The following is a 24,891-nucleotide window of genomic DNA, read 5'->3' as shown; positions in this document are numbered from 1 at the left end:
TGTTAGCATATCGCTGCCTTCAAGAGGGATTGTGTTTATAAGGTTAAGTCGAAACGTTCATTATGAATTGCTCCGTCTGGTTCTTACGTAACGTCGTCAGTGGACATTTCACACTTTCTGAGTTACTGTGTCACAAACCAAAAAGGTCAGCAGTTTCCTAAAGCGTTAGCCTCGGTGGCTTCTCTCAACATACGGCTAATGTTACCACTTTAACCCAAGTGTTTTGTGTACACGACTTCTCATGTCATAACCAGGCTCTTGAGTTCCATTTCAAAGCAGCAGTTGATGTTGGCATCAACTTTTAACATCAACAGATTTGAAGTTTGCATACATAACTACAAATCTCATAACTACGAGCTCCTGAGCTCCATTTGGAGCTGAAGTCAGACGTTTTTAATTTGCACCATTCGTTACACCTGTGCTTTGCCCTCTGTAACTAAGGTGCATGTTTATTTTAGTACATTTTTAAAAGTTATTGTTGAAAAATAAAAGGATAAAAAGCAATATAAGGCATTGTTACCAGTAAGTACGTAAAGGCCAGATCTAATTACATATTTGGCCTGCTCTGCAATATAAGCCTTCATCAAACTTGTTTGGGAACACTAAATTTAGGAGGGATTTTCAACATGAATGCAGTAGCCTCTTATTCCAAGAAGCTGTTGTCTCAGTCTTAGCCCTGGCTGCACAGAAGCCTCGCTGGATCACACCTGATGAACTCGGGCTTTAGCTGCACCAGCTGGCTTCAAGTTCTACTCAGTGATTGGCTGTGAGTAAAAAAAACATCACCCTCCGTCTTTTTTATAGGGAGTTTTTGGGTGTTTCAACAACATTTTCAAGTTATATCACGGATACAAGTGTTAAGGTGAAACCATTCTTCCCATTTTATTACAATGTATACTTAATAGTTTATATTTTAACTAGGAAGACCTTAGCTATAGCAATGTCAGTTTGTGGGTCCACTGCTTTGTCCAGACTGAACTGTGTAACAACATTCATGGTCTTCAGAGGACAGAGCTTACCAGCTTTAGATCTTGCACCAGGCCACCGGTCACATGTTTCGGCAACTATTGGGTAGATTGTTGAGAAATTATTCAGGTCATATACGGTCTATAAAGATAGATCACTCATCATCTTGTCTTCTGACTGCACAAAGATGGTTTCTACCATATATTGCTGTTAAACCATTTGCAACCTTCTTTTTAAATTTAAAATGAAATGATTAAATATTTACTTTGACCATAATTAAAAAGCCATCCCATCCGGGCTGTCTTCTCTGAATCTCATTCCAAGTGGTAGCTGCATGTTGGTAACCCTGCTCTGTCGCCATCGTAAGGTCAATGTCAGCCATTTTTATGACCTGCAACGCATTTTGAGTCTGTGGATGCTACTGAACATGTGCTAGCACGGTAAACATTGCACCTGCTTACATAACCCGTGACAGCCCAGCTGACTTTTCGATTTTATACAATAAAAATACTTAAGCGTATGTCTTTCAAGGAGGGTTTCATCAGAATTTAAATCCTTCTTTTGTACAGCGCTTGGCCTCTTTATATGTATACTTAGCTCTTAATTATACGGTGGCTAACTGCAGATTCCAAAAGTGATTGCAGTAAGGAGACTTTAATAGCCTTGTGGCTCCTCCTCTAAACTCTAATTACAGCCAGCGCTGAATATTGTTTTGAAAGGATCGTTTTTCATCTCGCTTTAATGAAAACGTGTTAGATGGAGGCGTGGATTGGTCAAGACAATATCCCCCTCTTCTTTTCCAGTTCAGGAAGGAGGCTTCCACCACAGGGACAGTGGGTCTCTGAGGGCAGGAGGCCTCAGCAGGCGTGTGGCTCGCCACCGGCCACTGGCTTTGGGGACAGCTGTGTGATACTGCGGTGTTTGGCCCCGTGCCCTGACAGAACAGCTGCCATAAACAAACAGCGCTGAAAGCTACTGGCCCGGTCCCCAGCTCTTTTCAGGACGGTGCAGCAAGCCTGCTGACCTCCAACCTGCTCACTCCATTAAGTTTGAATAGATTTTGGAGAGTCGAGCTGGTGAAGAAGTCCAGAATAGTGAGCGAGAATGAGCACGAATGGGCTGTTAGAAACTTTTGTTAGCCAATGGCCTGGCATGACATGGAATTAGATTGGGGGAAATACACTTTAAGTCAAAGGAATGTTGACAGATGTAGTCAGAAAGTTGGAGAAAAAATGTAAAATGGATTCATGTAAATGTTTTCTGGGGCTTCTTACACTCTGTCTTCATTGGTAAATGCTGTTTGCATCACTTGAAGATGGGTCTGTTGACACACTTATTCATTCGTGACAATCTTTGGAGCAAAGTTTTAGGAGCACTTGGAAACTCTGGAAAAACCTAACACAGTGATCACACCAGATGTGCACTGTGCCCGAGTCCAACTGAACCCTGGCGCGCTGTAGGAGGTATGCTGAACCGTGCCCGATCACAAAGTGGAGCAAACGCAAACTAACTTTGGAGACGTCGGAGGTTAAACCAGCTCAGGAACTGTACTGCCTAACATAAGTACACTGTTTAACATGAAGCAGAGCCGACAGGTTGGATAAATGACAGAAAGTCCTCCAAACTCTCTTTGCTCTTTCAGTTATGATACTAAATATCATAACACTGGTAGCATGAAGCCAGCTGTTTCTGCCGGTTTCCGCTGTGACTTTAGCATTAAATTTATAGTAAAGACATAAACACGAAAGCATTTTTACCGTAGGCTTCATATCTCTAACCTGCTGCTGCTTGACGTTATATTTATTAAATATTAGAGTCAATCCTCTCTTCAAACTTCAAGCTTTCGCAATATGTTGACCTAAAATACTGACCTAATTACTTTACAATGACAAGTGTTTTTGTATTCTTCCCTCAACTTTTCTCCTTTGGCAAAGTGATTATGTGTGGACACGGCAATCCTTGATGTCAGGCTCATCCAAGAGGCATGTGAGCACACAAACACAATCTTCCTCTGAGCCTTGTGTTATGGCAATATGGAGCAGTGTTGAGCTTACCTTTAGCCAAGTTAAACCCAAAGGAGCTGTTGACACCGAGTTCAACCTCGATGTGCTTTTGGATGGATTAGTTTCACATCGTGTAGCCACATTTTCCAGTCTCCCACAACATTTGTCAGCATTTGAGAAAACAAAACTGTAATCAGTTGACTTGAAAGTCAGTAAATAGTCTCATTTTAACCTTCAAAGATCAAATCCAAATATTTGACCTTTTTCCATCGAGCTTAAAACTGAACACGACAGTTTTACTTTAAATAAATGATGTGTTTAATCCCATTTTCACACAGCACAGTTACATGAGTTTTAGTACAGCATATAATTGCCAAATATAGAATGTACGTGTTGCCATTACAAAGCAGGTTATACCCACTTTCGTGCATGCAAAGTTCCTCAGTTGGCAGTGATTCAAATAGAGCTTTTTCTATCACTAGATACACAACAGCTCCAAGAGTCACCACCAAGAGAATATCTCAATCAGTCAGCTCACTGAACGTTGTTGAAAATCACGAGATCTGAACCAAGAGACTTAATTAAGACATCGTGGAGCAGAGTCTGTGTTTTCCGCAACCTTGCACACAGAAATTTCAGTTTGTTTTTGGAAACCGCTTTGACATGCTGCCAGTGGACTTCTATTTCCTTCCACAGCTACAAAAAAACAACAAAAAAAATAAAATCTGTCCCAAGTTCCAAGTGGAACCCAAATCCCCGTTGACCCGCTGTGAGCATGTTTATTTGCAAGGTCACCTTCATTTAAATTGACTCCTTACGCATGCTTGGCAATTAAAAACAGTGATTATATAGTCATGGTTGGTGAAAACAGGAACAGTAATATGTAAGGTCAGTAATATGTTTTTTGCATAAATGAGTGAATATGCATTAAAACTGTGCATTGATAAAAATCCTCCTTACAAGTCTATAGATTCTCAAATTCACAGTCAAAGTCTGTCATTCTGCACAAGATGTACTTCCACTGCCGATCTCTGAAACAAAGTGCAAGACAGAAATCACGTCAGTTCAGTCGTTCCTTCAACCTCTCCAATGATGTGTCAGTCAATTCTGACGTCACAGGCCTCACGCGGCTTAGATTTGACTATTTTCGGCACTGCAGCCGCTGGGAGTCAGATGTTATTGAGGAAAAATGAACACATTTGGACAAACCTTAGCACCCCGCTGAAGGTGGTTTGGGCACCTCGGATGAAGTAGCCATAACTTGGGACAACCATCTCTCCCTCTTCTCTGTAGTGTTCAGGGACGTCACTGGTCTTCCTGTGGAAAGGAGCATAGTAATTTCAGTAAAGTTAAGTAATGTATAGATTTATTTATAAAATGTATGTGTTGTAAAATGTAAGTGTTGGATACGAATCTTGATACCACTCTCATGTCTACCTGAAGATCTTATGGCCAGGAACCAAATTTGAATGCAAGAGCTAAGAGCTAAGGCCTATGTTGCATCTTTTATCTTAATGCTTGTGTGAGGACTAAACATAGCTGATAAAATAGTATTCACTGGTGAAATCTACAGGTTCTGGGCTAGCTGTTTCTCACTGATTCCATTTTTTTGTGCGAAGCTAAGCTAACCGTCTGCCGGCTCACTGCTGAGCTGGCGTGAGAGCGGCATCGATCTTTTCATCTCTCTCCCAGCAGCAAAGTGTGCATCAAAAAATGTCAAACTGTTTCACAGTCAGAACGTACATGCAGGAGTAGGGACAGCGGCGTTTGTAGTAGCAGCAGTAGAACTGCCATTCTCGGTCAAGCACAGGTTCAAAGTACTTGCTTTGGACACCTGCCACCAGGCCGTTGCGGGTGCACGTGGAAGTCCTGCAAAGATACACGAGTCATTAAGTGATGTACAGTTGCTTCAGATGTATTCATTTCTATCAATGCAAACACAAAGTTAAAAACACAGAAAGCTGTTGAGAGACTTGTGGGGCAGTTTGTTTATGGCCCATACATACTGCTGTCACCACAACACATCCAAGAGTACTATGTCCAAGCAGCAGGGGATGCAGCATGTGTAGACGTTTGTCATGGCAACATGGACACTGCCTTCAGCCATTTGGCCGATGGGGGTAGTTTCCCCACCGAGTAATGTCCTACCTAGTGTAATTCAAACGGACAGCTAAGTTAAAAGGAGGCAGGCATGGCGGTGATAAAGAGTGTTCACGGTGTTTGCCGGTGAATTGATGGACCGGGTGCAGTCGAGCTTAACTCAAAATAAATCTGAAGAACACGAATGTGCTGCGCTCCCTGCACACAGAAAAAGTCAAGCAGATGCAGCAGACTGTTAACGTGTATGTTTCAAGCTGCTGTTTAGAGACAGACGTCAGGCTGCAATTCTCCTTCCAAACAAGTTTTCGAAAGGTTTGTCCAAGTCCTTTAATTAGATCAACCTCTCAGTGAAGCAGACGTCCTGTCACATATTTATGTGAGGTTGTGGCATTTGGCGCGGGGTAAAATGAAACGTCACGAGACGGAAATTGAAGGCCGGCAATTTTTTTTTTTTCTTTGCTTCAGCGGATTTTCTGGCAGGGCCTCTTGTGGGTCATTGTTTGTGTCTGTTTCAACTATCTAGCTTTTATGAATGGCATGTTGCAATAGTTCAGGAAAATGCTTTAACTTGTGGCCTATAAAATACAAAGGGATTTCTCTGAAGGACCATTGACCGTGGCTTGTTGGATGAAGCTTGTTCAGATTTACTGGAAGTAGTTGTGTTCCCAGGAACTGTCAGCTGAAGACACATATGGTTGTTCTGAAGTGAGACTGTGATTTATGCATGCCCAGGAGGAGCTGGCTTTGTTCCTCTGAATGAGATAACAACAGATTCACATTTAGTAAAACGCACATGGAAAGTCTGAGGTAAGAGGCCTGACCAAGACCATGAATCCATTATGTGGTGTCTTCAAAAGTAGGAGCTGGCTTTAAAGTATAGTTTTACATTTTCATCATTCAAACTTAGGAAATGCCGTCAAAAGTGAACAGCTGAAACCTGTGTGGAAACATGTGCCAAAATCGAGCAGTTGAGTTATGAGAACTGTGAGACAGGAAATCACAGTAGTAATCAGAGGCTGCACCATAACTTATTTTGATAAGGGCAATTTATGGAGCTTAACTCCCTACCTGAACTAACCTGTGTATTACTGCTCTTTATTTATACATAAATTGACTTGTATGCGCTGATGCTGGCGCTGATGTGTTGAGTTTTGATATCTATGCAGGTTTGCTCCACTCTGAACCTCAGGGACTTCTCGTTAGCTACCTCTGTGTAGGTCGATCTCCACCACCACTGACTGATGCGTTAGTACTCAGTCTCTGCAGAACACAAGTTAGCATCGTTTAACTGTTAGGCAAGGTTGTCTAACCCTAATCCACTGATGATTTACACCTGGCACATAATGATGCTGAACACCCATTTACGCTGATGAATCCCCACTGAGACCTGTACTCGCTAAGCTGCCAGTTTGTCCCCATGGTATTGTCCCCGAAGCTCAAAAACCATTTACTCCATAGACTAATATAAACACAGACATGTCTATGACATCTTTAACAGCGTACCTCCAACTGCAAACAATGTTAGTTTATACATAATTGAGAATTTTGATTTATATTTGTTAAACCTCCCAAGCCACAAGAAAAGTAAAGTATTATTTTCTCCAACTCTGACATGTGCCGTGGGGCTGCACAGCAAAACATGCTAATTTGGTCTAAAGGCTATAAATCATTATTGGCTAAAGCGATGGCTGAGCACATGTTTGACTCTAGATCCAGTTCTTCTACACACTTAAATTTCCAATCATGCTAACTCGGTAAACATTTATTTATTTATTTTTTAAAGTAATATTTGTTAAGGGAAGCTGCTGCCTGAACTTACTGAATGATAACCACAGACTCTTCAAGTAAATTCAGGAGGTCTTCCATCCGTGCGTATGCCGTCTACCCACAACAGGGGTGGTTTTGTTCATACAACAGTTTCAGAATTGCAGTCCACACACGTCTTGTATGGGCCTTTGTTGTCCACTAATAGTCATCTTTAGGAGTGTTGTTGGTCAAAGTATGCGACTTATTATTAGTTAAAGCCATTTGTGTCCTGTCCCTCCTCTGGTCTCCGGGCCACTAGCCAGCAAAAGGAGGATTTGCCTCCTAATGTTTCATGTTTCATTCTTAATTGCAACCAGAGACACTTTTCTTGCGCATTTGTTTATTTTAACTTACTAGCGTCATACATCTCTCTGTCGCTTTCTCAAATCATAGTTAGCTGGAACCGAAAACCTCAAATCCCAATCCAATTCAGGAATTATGACGTTTTTTTTTTTTTTTTTCAATTTGCAACAGTGTGGCAAATTGAATTCTACGCATCTAGGTCAGACTAGACATCTTCATCATTCAAATTAAACTAATTTTAAATTTTACATCGACTCCAAATTCTATGGACACGCACATCACACCCAAACAGATACAACTGTCTTCTAACTTGTCTCTGCTCACATCTGTGAAAGTCAAACAAAGTAAATAACTGGTGGCTACAAGCTTGTAATCACTGATAATAGACAGAGGACCCACCACTCCATCCCAGCACGGTTGATGTCGTCCCACCAGCAGTCACTGGGCTCCCCCAGACCATGAGGTGTGGGCTGGCACTCAAATGTCCACAAGCGGTCCGAGCCGTCCCTCTCGCTGAAATAGCTTCTGATTGCCACAAGGACCTCTCCGTGGGGACACTGGAAGTTGAAGCTCTGGCGGTAGCCATTGACCCAGTCCATGTCATAATGGTCATGAGACTCAGAGTGAGACTGAGCCGCCGCTGTGGCCAGCAGCGACAACGCCAACACCAGCAGAGCAGGATTCATGGTGAAGAGATGAGTTCGTCTGCTGCGCCTCCTCACAGCTGCCTCAGTATAAACTCCTCTGAGCCCTTTGTTGTCCAGATGTTTGGTATCCAGGAGTGATGTGTAATTTGCTGCTCGGAGTATAAATCCAAAAGTGAACCTCACTTCACATTTTAAGGTAGACTACGACAGAAGCATTGACAAAGTCTGAATGCGGATAAGGGTTTACCTTAAAAGACAGCACTTTCAGGTTACAGGCCAGTCAGATATTTATGTGATGCTTTATCAGACTCTGGAGAATAGATTAATGTGTTTACCACCAAAATGTTCATGCTGGAAACTTTGCAGTGTCAGTGTTTGTATTAATTGATGACGCATGATGATTTGGAGCATCCCAATGAAATGAAGTGTTACTTAGCAAAGTCATAATCAATAATGTGATACATGTTTGACAAACATCTTTACTGTTTTTATACTAATATCTGAAAATGAATAAGCAGTTATTAGGAACGTGGACGGTTTGCAGCAAAAGTTTGTTAAACCCTACCACCTACAATCCAGTCACAGCTCTCAACTTGGGATTTGTCTGCATATTGAAGGAGTGTGCATGGTGCTATTTAAAGAGCATATAAATGTTAAGGTGTTGGTCTCTTTTTTGAACCCACTCCTAAACCAAAATAATGGAGTGGAAGTGTGAAGGAATGAACTAAATGTTGGTGTGCTTCATGATCTGGTGAAGGCTGAGGCTTGTGATTACTGACTTCCAAATGTCTATAAATCTACAAAGGACAATATTTCTTTTAGAAAAACTGGTGCTACAGTGTCTGACTGTCTTATGTAATGACTTGGCCGTTTTTAAAGAAATTAACAAACACATTTTTATCTTTTATGAAAGTTTTACGTGTACTTGGGATGGGCGAGCACCAAGTCAAGTGTGAAAATGAAAGAGACTTAAAAGATTTCCTGAAATTTAAAAAAATATATATATAAGTCATTACATATCAGAATATTACTATGAGGAAATATCTACACAGAGTTAATAGAATAAAAAGGTCAGAGGGTCCGTGCTACTTTGCTTGAACTAACACCAGCCGGAGCACTATTGATTATAAACTACATAGTTTAAAAGAAAAAAAAAAAAGCTGTTCCACTACATGGCTACAGATCACTAAGTGCCAACACGGCCTTTCACATTCAGTGCAAACCACACACAAATGGATCAGTGTAGAATCACTCATCCATTTTCTTCACTGTATCACAGGATAACAGCCATTAGATTTTCCACAGCCTCGGCTGAACCTGTGAAGCCGTGCTCGTGTAAAAGCCGACTGCCAGACAAATTAGGCTCGGTTAGAAAATGAGCTCGCGATATTTATAGCGTGCGTGCTGTCAGAATAACTTGCACCGGTGTTGCTTTTGGTTACACTTCCATATTTAATGTCCAAAAGAGATGTTTCTCGTGACAACGTGTCCCACGTGTTGAGCGGAGCATTTCAATAATGAAATTATGCCGCGACACGGCGAGTAATGTGTCACCAGAGGAGATGGCACGCCGCCGATTTGCATCTGCATGTGAACATAGCTGCAGGCGATCCCTTTCAATACTGATGGCTCAAATTAGTTTTAATTTAAAGGCAGTTTTAATTTAGTTTCATTTTTTTTTTCATTTAATTTTGTCCAGATTCAATAGTAGCCTGTCAGTCCAAACTGCTTTTTAAAATAGGGAACTAAAAGTGTGGGAAGTTGAGGTTTAAATAGGAAAACTCTGCGGTTAAAACCCATCCGAGACTTGCTTGACTTGTTTCTGTAAAAAACAGAAACTGGTGCCACTAATTGTCCTTAACGGCTGGATACCTACCTGTTTAGCTCAAACCACTTTCCCTGTGAAAGGTGCTCTAATGAAACCTTTGTAAGTCAGAGCCTCCAGTCTCAAGGTGTGAATGGGGGTGAAACTTCTTGGGGACAGAAGGTTGTATTGTAAATTGATGGCAGATTATATCTCCTATTACACCTCCTCTGTTAACAGAAGGTTTCTCCAATCTGACATAGATGACTTCCTTCACTACCTCCTCGTCTTTTAAAACTGAAGAAACTACTCGGATGAGCGGCCAAACGTCTTCTCGAAACTCCACTCTAGTCCAGCTGCCTTGTTTTTAAACGCCTTTTGGATTCCCATGACGTGGATGAGTGAGAACCTTCACAGACGACAGCCTGTCAACATATTGTAGTTCAAATGTTATGAGAGAGCACTTGACTTCTGTGCCGCCTCCTGGCTGTGTTTAAAGGCGTCATAAAAATCATTCCATGACAGAAGTTTTCCATCTGTCACAGGCCATTTTACAGAGTGTCGCTGTCTTACACCGATCGGGCATAACATTATGACCACCTTCCTAATATTGTGTAGGCCTCCAGTGTGTCTCCAAAACAGTTGTGACTCATCAGAGAATGGACATGGGTCTTCTGAGGGTGAAATGTGGTGTCTGGTAACAGAATGTTGTTAGTGGGGGTGGGGGGGGCTTTGGGTGCTAAGGGTTGAAGGGAGGGGACCCAGTGAATCAGGCTTGTTCCAGTGCAGATACGCGATGGTTGTTCTGAAACCGTTTTGTCAGGCTGCATCCAAAAAAATGAAATGTTAACTTTTGTGATAATACGTATCTTTTTTTTTCTGTCATTTTGAGATTTGGTGTGTTGATAGTTCATTTTAGGTCCTTGGGTAACAAAACAATTATGAATCCACATAGAAAATAATGAGTAGTTGCAGCCTCATCTAAAATAGCTGAATTCAGTCATCTTCAACGATATCGCTGTTAGGCGAAATATTGATACGTATCATGATAACAATGGCAGGGACCTTTAATTTTACTTTATTACATTAAGTCAGTTTCCCCAAAAATATTCACATTATTAAAATTTTTTTTAATATATTAATATTGTTATTTTCCTGAGGGAGCTTTACTGGTAATAGAGAACAGCTTGTTCTAACTTTTACTTACTAAAAGGGTTTGAACAGTTCCTCCACCTTTAACCTAATAAGGTTAAACAATACAGACGCAACGATTATATATCATCTATTTGACATTTACATGCAGCTTTATTGCCTCTAAATTATTTGGCCATCAAAAACAACCTAACAAGGATGTCGCGCTGGTTTTGATTATTGAGGAGAGAAATCCATTTGATCTCTGCGTGCCTGAGAATCTGATCCCGTGGCAGAGATCACCGTCAAAGCATCTAAAAATAAACAAGAGCACATGTTCAAGAATAGCGCGTGTGAGCCTCTGCAAGAGGAGTTCCACAAAAGTCGAAATAGAGCAGATCTGCAAGTATTTATAGCCACTACCATCTATTTAAAAATCTCTATTCAGAGCAGTTCTGTTGGCGTTTTGAGAATGTAGGGCTTCATTCACAATACTTTGATCTGACTGTGACATACAGGCTCCGCTGTGCCAAAGATCATACGGTGGAGGCTGACTGAAATACATTACGACAGTGATGGTGACAATATAAAGATGTGAACTGATCAGACAGTAGACAGGACTTCAGTATGAATAACATGTTAATGAGTTGAATCGGGGATGACCGAATGGAAATAACAAAGTAAGTGCATCTTTGTTTCAGATATGTGCAAATGAACACCAGCCTTTTCTAAGGTAAATATTTGGTCCACACAGTGAACATCTGCTTTTCATTATACTTAACCCCAGTGTTCATGCACTTCTGGACCCATGCTAACAGTAGCTCACTCTTAGCTTATAAGTCACTGAATGCATCTAGGGACCGTTGATTTAAAACGCAACGAGAAACGTTTTGCAAGGCGTTAAAGGTTTGTCATGCTTTGATACAGCTGTCCATAAAAAGCACAAGAGCTCGGGAAGCATTCCATGAGGACATGCTAATGTCCACATGGACAGATGACAAAAGCCACGTCACCTGAACAGGGACACAATGAACTACCTCTCAAAGTCTACAGCCATGATAGATCCGTGAGGCTGTATGTACTGTCAGTGCAGCAGGTCTTCAGGTTAAATGCTTGAGTCGTCATGATCACAAGAGGAAGGTGCATCTGTATTTATTACAAAGAAGATAAAGGCTTTGTCCAAAAATCTGACCTTTAAGAGCACATAAAAAACCACTCATCTCCTTCTTGAAGAATTTGGAGTCTCTGGTCACCAGGACTGAATGACGCTGATACACAAACTGGGGGCCATGTGCCGCTACCAAGAAGAAAGTGTCCCATTCAGAGAAGTTGTAACAAATCTGTACAGGAGTGGTGTGACGAAAAATGTGAAGAAAAATGTCCTTCAGCCACATAGAAAATGGAGAGAAAGGTGGCTGTGTCTTGACTGCAAGACCTGTGCCCTACTGTGAAAGCCCAAGTTAGGACATAAATAACAGATTTTCCTTAACTTCTATGTACAAATATACAATATGGCAGGTCAGTCTGCATTTCTGGCTAATGTTTCTCTGAGCAAACAGGTTAAAAACAGGGTCAAGGTTTCAGGCTATTTGACAGTAAATAAAGGCGATGTTAATACAGAGCAACCAATTCATCTGAGGGGAGAGGTCAGGGTGGATGGATGGGTCAAGAAGATGTCAAACTTCAACTTAACCAGTTACCAATTTAACACGCTCAAGGATTTCCCCCTAACCAAGTTATTTATGGTCAAGCTAAACCTCAAACGTAGGTGTATCAGAATGGATGATGCTTTTATCTTTGCAAGTGGTGTTTAGAGCGTCGTTGGAAGGCGTAAACAAACACTGTCTTGTTATATTGGTCTGGAGGTCAGTGATAAACAGCATATTTTGTGATTTAATCTGGAAGACCTTGTTAGATGCCAGGAGTATGAAGAAAAATATGGGTGTTTACCAGACAGGAAGGGTCCCATTAAAGAAACTATCAGATGCCTGGGTATCCCAGGGGTTTAAGGTGCAGACCACGTATCACAACATCCGTCCCTGGATCATTCTGTCATGTTGTTTGCCAGCTCTCACTCTTTAATTCTTATCCATAATCCAGCTAATGCTCATGTATGATTAAGAGATAACACATAATGAGAAATGCAGTATTTTAGGGGCTGGAACCCACCAGGGACTAAAAAAAAAAATCACAAGTTGATTCTGTCTCTTACAAGTCCCACATTGTTTTGTAAGAGTAACATTAAATTACTGACTAACATTAAAAACTCATGGAAATACCTGGCACCCAGATCTAAACACCATGATTATGCATCTGACCATTATTATAAGTGGAGGAGTAATTAACATGCCTCGTCACCATGACAATAAAACATAAACAGCCAGAGGTCAACATTCACCTATCCTTTCAAATGGCTGGACTCTTTTCATGACTCTTTATTAGGCTATTACTAAACATCTGACATCATTTAATCGGATAAACATAATTTTAACATGCTTTTTTCCCCATTTTTTTTTGTTTTGTTGTTGTTTTCACTTGGATTCATAGGGGAAAAGAAAAAGAACTTTTGTACCTATATCTACATTGGGGAAGGCCGTCATCTATATTTCAAAAAAATCCTCTTTTATTACTGGTTCAGAAAGACGAGCTGAAACAGTAACTGGAATGGTCAGTTTTCTTGAACTACTCATCTGGATACCTTTGTCAGTTCTAAGAGACGGGCCAGGAGTTGGGTGTCGTCCACCTGAAACTTACATGACTGTTAACAACCAGCTACTTATGCTTTACTGTGTCTTTTGTTGATTAGGATGTGTGCTTCGCACCATTGCCATTGCTAAAGGAGAAAGGTATCCTCATATTAAACTTTCCAGCAGACACCAGAAGGTTCTGTGCCAAAAAACAATTGGTAGATGAATCTGTTTGTGATTCCCTCCATCTTCAATAAAGCCCCAAGCTTAAAATATGACACTGCTACAATCATCTTTAATGGTGGGTATGGTGCCCTTTTGCTGATGTGCTGTTCTCTTTTTGCACTTAACATTTAAAAGTTAAGAGTGATGTCAGGTGGAGACAGGAGTGGGCAACTTTCCAGGACACACACAGGACTCACATTGGTTTTCAATGGCACTGCATCGGTTGCAGTCTTAAAATAAAGGTGCAAATGTTCTGATACTATTTATCCTTGTTGTTGATTTAACAAGAGTGATTAGACTATGTATAATAGTGGTGACAGTTTCTATTTGTTATGTTTCATTGGTCATAATCATATCACATCATTGTTACGGGTTGCTTGACTTCTTGCTATGTGCGTCGATCGTGCAACTTGCGCTCAAAGCATCAAGAACCATCATCATAATCTACGCTGAATGTATTGTAAAGTGGCTTTTTTGTCTAAATAAACTATCAAAGTGAATTCAGTGAACAGCTGTGCTTCTAATTGAATGAATGAATAGCGTGATACCTTACTTCTAAAAACATAGCTATCTGTGGTATGCAGGGTTACGCAACTGCCACTGTGAGGATGTCAAAAGGTCCCTCAGCATGGTCCATTTTCCCATAAGACCTTTGCTGTTTAATAGTGCTTCACTGATGAAATTAAGGGGCCAGCCAAAAGGCCACCATAATAACGTCTACAAAACAAATCACTTTGCTTCGGGCTGTAACCTCATTAGAACAATGCGTGGTGGTTGCTTGGAGGATGTGTCCGAGCCATGGCCGGCGAGCCAGGCAGGCAGAGATAAGCCTCACTGACAGTAGTGATAATGGGAGAGCAGGAATGACTGCCCAGAAAATAATCATGCCCCGAGTATTTCAGGCGCATGATACCCTGTTCTCATTTATTTGGCTGGATTCTCGCCACAGTGTACCCCCTTAGGCTTCAGGGTTATCTGGGGGATTATATGCTAGGGTCAAAATATTAAATGGACTGTAAAACGGACTAAAGGAAGGCACACTTACAGTGTTTTCCGTTTTCATTAAAAGTCACACCACAAGTGACTTCATCTTGTTAAAGTTTCCTCATGATGTACAACTCCACTTATTCGTGTTTCATATTTTGACACTGTCACTAACAGATTTAGTGACCACATTAGTTCTGGAAAAACAACCACAATTCAGTAACTCTCATCTCCTCTGACAGATCCTGGAAAGTTTGACTACCAACCCAAGAACAAACTAATTTCCAGTGGATCAGTGACACAACAGTCATCTCAGTAATAATTATTTAAGTCTGATTGGAAGCCTCTTTTCTTTTTGTGTAAACTGAATATCTCGTAGAAACTGAAATGTAAACTTAAATGTGAAAATGTTAACAATTTTCAAAAGAAGATACACTGATTAGGCATAACAATGGAATCGTATAGGTGAATTAGTCCTACATCATGTTTGGGAAATTAAACAGATCGCGGAATGCATGTGTGACTGTGTTTAAATACAGCTTGTGTAGCAATATCTCACACTTTTTTAACGATCATGGCAGCGCTCTGGCAAAACCATGAGATCCGTGAGCTGCTCTGCATCCAAGGAGAAGAGGAGATTCGTGATTTATTCAAATATTCAAATATCAGCAGCCTTTTGAAAGAGCTGGGGTTTGATCGGTCCATTCTTCAGGGGCCTCATTTATCAAACCGTGCATAGAAAAGGTTCTAAATTCTGACGTAGGAATGAAATTTAGAATATGAGTAAGTACAACAAAATCCGGATTTATCAAATGTGCGGATACCGGTCCTACACACACTAATAAGTAATCGGTGATGATAAATCCCACCTGTTCTTAACTACCATGCTTGTGCATGGTTCGGGTCATTTGCATTCAGAAACGCCACGAATTGACCATCGACCAGTGTGTAGTTTCACTGTTCAACCACTAGATTTTGTGTGTACACGTGGTCAGAGTTGTGTGTAAATTTACACACTTTTCTAAGCACAAGTATAAATTGATAAATGCCATACTTTGCGTTGGAATGCTTTCGCTCTCTTTACGCATATATCTGTGCGTAAGCATGGTTGATAAATGAGGCCCCAGGTCATCAACAAACTGCAACGGTATCTGCAATGTACACGATGACGTATGAGGGAGGAAAAAACTGGCACACAGCTCTCACAGCGGGAGGTCCAACCGAGCTCACTGTAGCCTGTTTTGGACACTGAGGCTTTGTAATTTAAATTCTGACTTGAAACAATGCCAACACTATGCTGGTTATCTGCTTGTGTGATCAATGACAATGGAGGGATATTATGAACAGATACTGAAGGAATCAAATTACAGTCCCAACTTCATCAACTGATACCGAAAGAAAAAGAAAAACACAACAATAAAATTAGTCTGTGTACCATTTTCTGAGGAAAATTGGAATTAATTTTTCATTATAGTTCAACTTTAATTAATTTTCATTGTGTAATAGAGGACTCGTCTCAGTGTCATTTAATGGGATATCTCCACATACAGTTCTGGCTGGCATCTGTAATGTAATGCGCAGCAGAAGTGATTGTAGTCATAAATTACACAGTGGAGAGGAAAGACGGGGAAGTGACACTAACTCTGCTAATGCTGTATTGTTTTTCAGTGTCTGATGTTGTTTAAATTAAGTTATTGGGAATTTGAGCGCAGAAGCTATCACACTAACCAGTGTATTTGCACTATTGCTCAGTCCTGGGCCTGGTTTTGTAGCAAATTTAAAATTTATAATAAACTTCTGCGGTTGAAAGTGCTTTGTAGGTGACCCGCGTCCAAGATCCATCTCTATGCCACTTACAGGAAATAAAATCTTTCTTCACCATCAAAACGGTTTTATGCTCACTTGATCAAATCTGCAGTCTCATTAGAAAACATCATTTCACCTCACACCTTTTTTCCATTTATAAATTTCACACTTCATGTTCATATTTTCTCTGGGTTTGAAGAACTAGGTCAGTGAACGCTCAGACAGGGTGGTGGAGCTGCATGTCAACACAACGTATACACTCTGCTGCTGAAGGTTGTTATTATAATGCAGAGTTGTTAACAAGTGAACGTGAAATGTGGCAGTCTGAATACAAACACATGACATACATCCAGCTTCTGCCTACCTACAACTGTTATGCGAGGAATTGTCATAATGCAGTCTACAGTACCTGTTAGTCAAGCTTTTCAGCCGCGTCCGTTTTTACGCAAATCCTTTTATGTAGTTCTTGTTTTTGTGTATTCGTCATGAATGGATTTTTCCCTTTGCCCAAGCTCCTTTGGAGATTCATCCTGACTCATAAGTGTTTTGGGGGTTTTCTGTGTCCCTGGTTTATATCAAGATTCAAGATCACATTATTGATCCCCACAGGGAATTTGTTTTGTTCTAGAGTCTCAGGATAACAAAGAACATACGTGAACCAGACATACAACATGCCAGCATACACAGCATTCATGTACAGATATGAGATATATTGACATTTTAAAGTGTCGCAGTCCCAAAGTTTCTCAGTGCGGATCCAAAGTGACTCAGTGCGATGTTATATAAAGTGTATTTGCCTCCTCACTTGCTGCAGTGATTGAGATCCTGACCACCAGCCTCCAAGTAAACACTTTTAAAAGACAGAAGTACAGAAATACACAATTTGAGCAAAAGCCACGGCATTGTGATGAGCAACCAACAGTTGTCAACCAGCAGTCTGATAATTATATTAAAATGCACAATGAATCCATGTTATAGACAGGGTTCCCTTGGTTAGTACAGGTTAAATATGGGATCCACTCTTATATTGCCCTTTCCTATAAATGTTGTGCTTGTCAGTATTGCCAGATTTAGTTGATGGTTTCCAGCTCAGAAGTTGTTCGAAAACTGCCCAAAATATTAGATGGATATTTAGTTTAGTACTTTGACTAACTGTACTGCTTACGCTAGTGTAGCAACAAACTGCAGCAGCCACCCACTACATCTACTCAACTAAACTTCAAAACTAAAATTAAATTAGGCGTGAAACCACCTGATCTGGTAACATGGCGTTTGTTTTTAGCTCATTGCCCTGTGTGTGATTAACCTCTTGCCTACAATAACGTAAAGGGCCCAGTGCAGTCGCCTGTTTCAGACTGGTGCTCTACGCTGGCTCCCTCCTCTGATCCGCCTTCCACCTCCATCCATTGGTCCGGTGCTCTAGTGGTATCTGTCAATCGAGCTGCTACAGTCATCAGGACAGCTGTTTAAAGGCTCATTCAAATTGCCATTTAGGGCAGCTGAGTCTTGCGGTGAACAGCTGTCCTCCGTGCCACTCAGGCCCGCTGTACTCGTTGTACTTGTTTATTGTTCTTTGTTTTGTAGAAACTTATTGTCTAGAAACACAAGGGTGAAGGGCTGCTGCTCCTTCCTGTTTCACTGTATGTATTGTTAATTTGTTGGGATAAATGAAAGTAAATATAGGCTCTCCTTTTGTTTCCAGTATATTTACTTTGAGTAGCATCCATCACCTGCTATTGCTAATGTTTAATTGTTTTTAAATTTTTGTTGGTTGATTCACATCTGCACTCATTAAATAATTCATATCATGTGACCCTCAGTGACAAATTTGCTCAAAGGGCCACAATCTTAAGTGGAGGCCGATGGTTTATATAAATTACGTCAGAAATCCTAACCAGTGACAAAAATGGGGACTGGTAGGCGTCTGCGCCTTTAGAGTGGAGTCTCCTATCAGGCGTCTTCAATCATCCCAGTTATCTGCACCATCATAGGTGTGGCACATTAGGCTAAGTGAGCCCATGCACCAGACAAAGACTCTTGAACTGGCAGCGCAGAGGTAACAGAGTTGCAGAAGGACAGTGTCATCATATCATCTCCATTAATGGCAAAGTTGAAACAAGCAGCAAAGCAAATTCTGTGAATCAGAAAAGTTGTCTCTACAAGGGCAGTAACTAAATCAGTAATAATAAACACTGTGTGTAGGGTAGAGCTGGACTGTGAAGCGAGCCAGTCTTTAATCCTTTAGCTAAAATCTATGATACAAAACAGAATACAAAAAAAAAAGGGATTTTCAGTTTGTGTGTTGAGAGGATGAGCTCCTGCTCTGGTCATCGTATGGAAAATAACGTGACGTGCACATTATTGATTTTGCTGTGCAACTCAGACAAGCCCACGGGGCACACTCTCCATCACTCGCTCTGCAGAAGCCACTCCCTACTTCCAACTCTGCCTCCATTTCACTCTAATTAAATAGTGAGTCTGATGTTGTCTGTTGCTGGATCCTGGACGTCAAATGGCAGTTCAGTCTTTTGCCAACCGTGCTATAAATAATTCTGTATGTCCCCCATTAACAGAAAAGCACTGACGATGTCCTTTGATTGTCAAAACTGGCCCTCCTTAACATAATTAAGAATCAAAGTCCACACGCACCTGCTCAAACTTAACTTTAGATCTATTATGGACCAAGCTAGGAAGGACACCAGTCGCTGGTCAATGCTTCCATTATCTCTGTCTGGCCGCAGTAACTCAATTAAGGTTGGTTATTCTACCAAACTTTCTATACTTTTTCCACACTGTTTCCATTTTGTGCCAAAACCATATTTAAAAGAACTTGATAAATATATTAGCACATTCATTTGGAATAAGACTATACCACATGTAAGAAAATCTGTCCTGGACAAACATAAAACAAAAGATGGTCTGGTGCTGACAAACCTTTTAGATTGTTACTGGGTAGCCAACATTCATAAAGTAACTATTTGGCATGTTCACCAGCCTCCCTGGCATCTGCGTTGTGTAGCCTACTACCACTAACAGCGGGTGCTCATGCAGACAATCCTATTGTAAGAGGCACTCTACGTACATGGACCCAACTTTGTAAACACTTTGGCCTTACTCAAGCTTTGGTGTCAATGCCTTTTACCGCCAATCCCCTTTTTAATCTCTGCCAGATGCAGCTTTTCAGACCTAGTTTGGGAAGGGACTTCATTGCGTAGGGTTCATATTCATTAATGGACTGTTTGGCTTTCTTGACCAAAGTCCCAGTTCTTCTGGTACCTTCAAATGTGCAATTTCACTCATACATATTTTACACCATTCGCGTACAAACCTCCAGCCAGCCCACTTGATGAATGTCTGCAGCCTCATATGCCAGGTTGTGTGTATTGTCCAGGGTATAGAAGGTAATTCTCTCCACCATCTGAAAGAACAAACCGGAGAAGACTTGAACATGGAGCTTTCTGAGGAAACCTGGCAAAGAGCCATCAAAAGTATACACACCTCCTCAGTTTCTGTTAGGCATGGATTCACTTTAATATCAATTTAATACAGTCAACCGCCTGCACCTCTGTGGAGTCATACTGGCCCAGATATACCCCGGCTCAGATCCAAACTGCATTACATGCCATCAGGCCCCTGCCACTCTGGGACATATGGACATGCTCTACACATACACACATACATATTCTGGTTTTCAACATATTCTCCAATATTTATATATAAAAAAAAAAAATTCAGGGTTACTCCTAGCAACAGTGAGGTATCCAAACATCATTCAGATTTAATAGCATTCTCGACATTACCAGCCCGCGACTTAACGCATGAACTTGATGACTACTGATGACTTTTTAAGCATTATCTGTACATTGGTCGGGTACTAATACTGCACATATCTATACATGCACACAGGATATTGTATCCATGCAGGGCATGATATTGATATATGAATTGTGTCATAAGGCTATTTATGTGAGTTTTGATTGTTTTATTTCATATTTCTCTATATTTTATCGCTATATTTGATCAATAACAACAATTTGAAATAATTCTGTATGAAGAATTTCTTTTAAATTGCATTTCTATGCCTAAATCTTTTTCTAATAACTGTATATGGATACATGGACTCTGTAATATATTTATATACAATTATTACCCAAATATTATATACACCTGTCTATATTGAGTGTAAATATTTAACAGCTATTCTCTACTAAACCGGTTTTAAGGGAAAAAAAAGTTCCTGAGATACTTGGTAACATTTTTATTTATTTTTTTTACAGGTGCTACCGTCATGCTCCGCAGAATATAGTCGGTACAACCTACGCTACTGTTACTGGGGAAAACAGGGAGCTACACACAGAGCGCACAGACTGTAATACTGTCTGACTGTCTGTAGCGGCGGCACATAGTGAACTCTAGCCTCTGGTATGTCACACACTCATTACAACACAATCTGCAGTAAAATTAGATGCCGTAATTTTAATTGTCTCTGCATATGGCTGCACAGACAAATTTAATATTCATTTACTTGGTAATTTAAAGCATTTAGTGCACATTTATTGAAATATAACTGTTAAAGTAGATGTTTAACAACAACTAATCTCTACTAAAGAATACTAGTTTAAGTTATGAGGAAAATCTGGACAATCTTATCTTTAATGGCTTAGATGGTCAGTACTTTCTTATGTCACATTTATTATGAATAATTGCCTGAAAAGACATTTTAGTTTCAGTTTTGAATCTGGCCTAGTTACAGTGCAATTAAGTGGCAATATTTTTTATTTGTCAGTAGCTTAATGTTAATGTTTAGGCTGCTTAGATAAGTTGGATAATATTTATCGGACAATATTTGCTACCAAAAGACAGTATGCCATGGTCTTTTGTAGCTTCAAAAGTTGAAATAACAAAGGCAGCTGTGGTGAGTTTCTCCGTCAGATCACTTCTGCAGGGTATTATTGGAGGACCTCTGTCTTGTTGATCATTTTGCACTCAGTGTGACTGCGTGGCAGGGCCTGCTTATTCACCTGTGACACAGCGTAAGGAGGAGGTCAGCACACAGACAGAGAGTTGCCCCTAGATGTTCAAGTCAAAGTATGTGGCCCCAAAGGGTCCATGTGATGTTTAGGCAGTTAAGAAGGAAAGGATGTGCAGGGTTCTTCTGGAAAACTCCTTCAAAGGAGAAATTCATGTTAGCTTTAGCAGCGAATAACACATCCATAAGACTGAAACTCATGATAAGAGAAAGTTGTTGCTAAATGTATTCATGAATAAGAAGCTAGGATGGTGACGACCAAAAAGGGCGTTGTACGTGTTTGGTTATCTTGAAAGTGCAAACTGTTAAACTGTTTAACTGTTGCTGCCATATTAGTACTATATACTGTTATTATTATATACTGTTATCATACATTATATATCTGTTTCAGGTATCTATGAACAAAAAGTAGAAATGTGAAGATCGGCAGCTAAAAGGTGGAATATACAGCCAATTCAAGAGAAAATGTTTTTATGTAGGGACACTGAAGTACAGGAATAAGATATGAGATAAGCTCATGTCTGCGTTTGATTGACAATAAACGTGTCAATCTGACACACAAGCACAGTATTTTCCCTAGATATAGTCTAAGAATTACCTTTTTTTTTTATGACACATTACACCCAAGCCTGACTTTTTTTCTTCAGAACTGTAGAAGTGAGCTGACACAGAAAGGATGATATAAAAATAAGTTTCTACATAACTGATGAATTTACATTTGCAACACGGTAAAGGTAAAATACATAGGTGGTGTTACTATAGTTACAGTGTGGTACATTAAGCTGTGATGTTTTTCTTCATTCCCCGTCCGACAGTCACAACTATTTCCCCGCAAATCAAACAACCTTGCAACCTGATTACAAGAAGAGCGTTTTAAACTAAAAGAATATTGTGTTACACCGCGAGTCCATCTAACAAACTTTGCCAAAAGAAAGTAAAGCATTAACACATTTCTCAGTAGTCACTGTTCCTGTTTGTTTCTATTGTACAAATAGCCATTTCTCTTCCTCTGGTCATTTCTTATTTGACCAGGGCCTTTATGAGTTGAGGTATGTTGCCTCAGTGCCAGTAGGTATGCGGTGCGCTGTCAAACTGCCAGCCCAGGAGGCCGTCGTCGCTCCAGACAGCTGCATAGACACACTATTGTTGATGAGCTCAGGTCCAGCTCACACGCTGCATACCAGATTCCATCCACAACCTGTGTCAGAATGCTGCACCTCCTGGTAATCTTGGCAAACCCTTGATCTATGTAAATAGTGGGCTGCTATGTTATCACGGCCGAATCAATGGTCTCACAAAGGAGTGCATTACCCTGTTTACTTTCAACGGTGTGAAAACAGGTCGGCACATAACGCCGCTTTGCTCTTTCAAACAGAATTACAGATGAAGCATGGATGTAGTGAAAAAATTTGGTTATTTCAAGGTTTTCCTTTTGCTTCAATATGTATTCATCTATTTCAACCTGTAGTGAATATCTGTCTTCCCTGCAGATATTTTTCTGACAATGCATTCTTTTTCTAACAAGCACTGACAAAGACAGGCATTTCTTTGCTTCCTTGCAGTAGACTTTCCATAATTTAGCAGCTTAACAAACTCATCAGTATTGTCACACCTTTTCATGACGTTCTTCCTCTGGAATTGATATTTTTGTAAGTGTTGTTTTCCTTTCACAGCTGCTGTGGGAGCAAACTTCTGTTAGTGTTGATTTTGTAGATTTATATCCAATACAGAATAAGATGTAAGACCTCTGTCAGACATCTGTGTCATTAGCTCTACCTCTTAGTTTATCATAACAGAAATTACATAGCTATAATGGAAATTAACAGTGGGCAATTTGATTTTGTGGATTTCTTAGTTATGTGAAATGTCTTTATCGCGTGCAAAGTTAAATATCAAAGAGTTTGCAAATGAAGTCAGCGGTGCTAAGTGCCTCTTGTGTGTGCAATCGTGAATTCACACTCTGGCTTGACAGCACACTGTCATCATTTTATGACTCACGACCTAGTGACTCTGAGCTGTTGAAGTGTGTTCAGCCACCAATAATAACAAATTAAGTCTTTTCTAAATAACAGAAAACCCTTTCTTCAGTACAAAAGACGGGTTGTACGCCACTCAACTGTATTAATCCCCCCTTATTTTTATCGTTCCATTCTCCTTCGCCGATTTACTTCTGTGGTGACAGACAGTGGGTTGACAGAGGGGTGGTGAGGGGGGGACCACGTGACGACTTGTTGCTTCCTGAAAAGGCTTCCGTATGATGCAATACACTTTTGTAAATTTATTGTTACTTAACCCAAATAGAGATATAGATAGATGCTGTATTAATCCTAAACTGGGAAATTTCACAGCTGCAGCAGCAATGTACAGGCACTCAACACCAAACATACTATATATAGCAGGAAAAACACAATCTAATTACAGAATTATAGAAATAAATGAATTGAAAAAAAAGGAAGGAAGGAAAGGAAAAGGAAAGAAAAAGAAATAAGTGTTATCTGTTGATGTGACTCTACCGGACATAATAATTGTAATTTGTCATTTTACGCAGGATGAAAGCATTTGTTAGCAAATTTATCAACCTTCATTAGCCATGAGGGCTGAATCAAAACTCGTGTGAAGTGCTAAAACTTGAATGCTAACAGAGTATCTGTTAAAATAGCAATGCTGTATTCTTATGTAGTATGAGCAAGTGACAAAAAAACTCATGTAAAGTTTGTAAGAAATCCAGTTTTCAACATGTCTTCTTCAAAACCCTAGTCGTCTTATTACCATTATTCATATAAGAGACAACTGGCAGAGCACTTTCATGGGCAAAAAAAAATAAACACTCAACGACATTCAAGCTAGCAATCTGTTTACCATTGCTAATATCGAGTGAATGTGTTTAAAAATGCCAGGTCATTAAGTACGCCAGAGAAAACAAACTCAAATGCTACTAATATAGCATTAAATACTTCTTCATGACCGTTCAGTTTAAGCTGAAAATGTACTTAATAAAATGGCAAGGTATAGTACGGTATAACCAACGGTTGGATTGTGCTACTTATTAGCACACCTGTAGAGAAGAAAATGTCGTTTCAAACTCTTCCACTTGGAAATAGTCAAGTAGCAGACTATACATATATTATCGACCCAAGGTGTACGTACCAACAGGTTGGACTGATTTTAGACGACTGTTGCTCTCTAATTGTCAGTAACCTGCAATGTTTTGACGGATTTATTCGTCGCAGACTCGTCAGGGCGGCACCGGCACCGGTTGCCATGACAGCGGCATCATTTAAAACCGTCCGCCGTGACGACCGTTGGACATTTTCCACCGTGTGGACTCTCGGTCGGTACCGGCCCCGCTCGGTAATAATCGGTGTGTCTGCCCGCAACAAAGCCCCCTCCTCTCCGTCTG

At 40.4% G+C, this 24,891-nt stretch overlaps 1 protein-coding gene and 1 long non-coding RNA gene across 2 annotated transcripts; both read right to left on the bottom strand.

Annotated features, from left to right (window-relative positions):
- Positions 1–3,263: 3,263 nt before the first annotated feature.
- On the bottom strand, positions 3,264–7,945 carry dpt (dermatopontin). The gene is made up of 4 exons (XM_047587377.1): positions 7,578–7,945; positions 4,713–4,838; positions 4,179–4,286; positions 3,264–4,000 (listed from the first exon to the last, which is right to left on the bottom strand). The coding sequence occupies exons 1-4, from the start codon at positions 7,862–7,864 to the stop codon at positions 3,934–3,936; spliced, it is 588 nt and encodes a 195-aa protein (XP_047443333.1). The 5' UTR covers positions 7,865–7,945; the 3' UTR covers positions 3,264–3,933.
- Positions 7,946–10,945: 3,000 nt separating this feature from the next.
- On the bottom strand, positions 10,946–24,855 carry LOC125009419. Its single transcript, XR_007112951.1, has 3 exons — positions 24,639–24,855; positions 19,791–19,880; positions 10,946–11,074 (listed from the first exon to the last, which is right to left on the bottom strand). It is a non-coding gene; the product is annotated as an uncharacterized LOC125009419 (long non-coding RNA).
- Between the last annotated feature and the right edge of the window lie 36 nt (positions 24,856–24,891).

This window comes from Mugil cephalus, chromosome 6 (assembly GCF_022458985.1).
Source record: "Mugil cephalus isolate CIBA_MC_2020 chromosome 6, CIBA_Mcephalus_1.1, whole genome shotgun sequence".
In the NCBI taxonomy this organism is placed as follows: Eukaryota; Metazoa; Chordata; class Actinopteri; order Mugiliformes; family Mugilidae; genus Mugil; species Mugil cephalus.
This window is presented reverse-complemented; position numbering and strand designations above follow the sequence as displayed.

Coding starts and splice junctions, on each gene's coding strand:
- dpt (XM_047587377.1), bottom strand. CDS start 7,864: ATGAATCCTGCTCTGCTGGTGTTGGCGTTGTCGCTGCTGGCCACAGCG. Junction 4,839..7,577: donor AACCGTGCTGGGATGGAGTG/GTGGGTCCTCTG, acceptor GTATCTTTGCAG/GACTTCCACGTGCACCCGCA. Junction 4,001..4,178: donor ACCTTCAGCGGGGTGCTAAG/GTTTGTCCAAAT, acceptor ACTTTGTTTCAG/AGATCGGCAGTGGAAGTACA.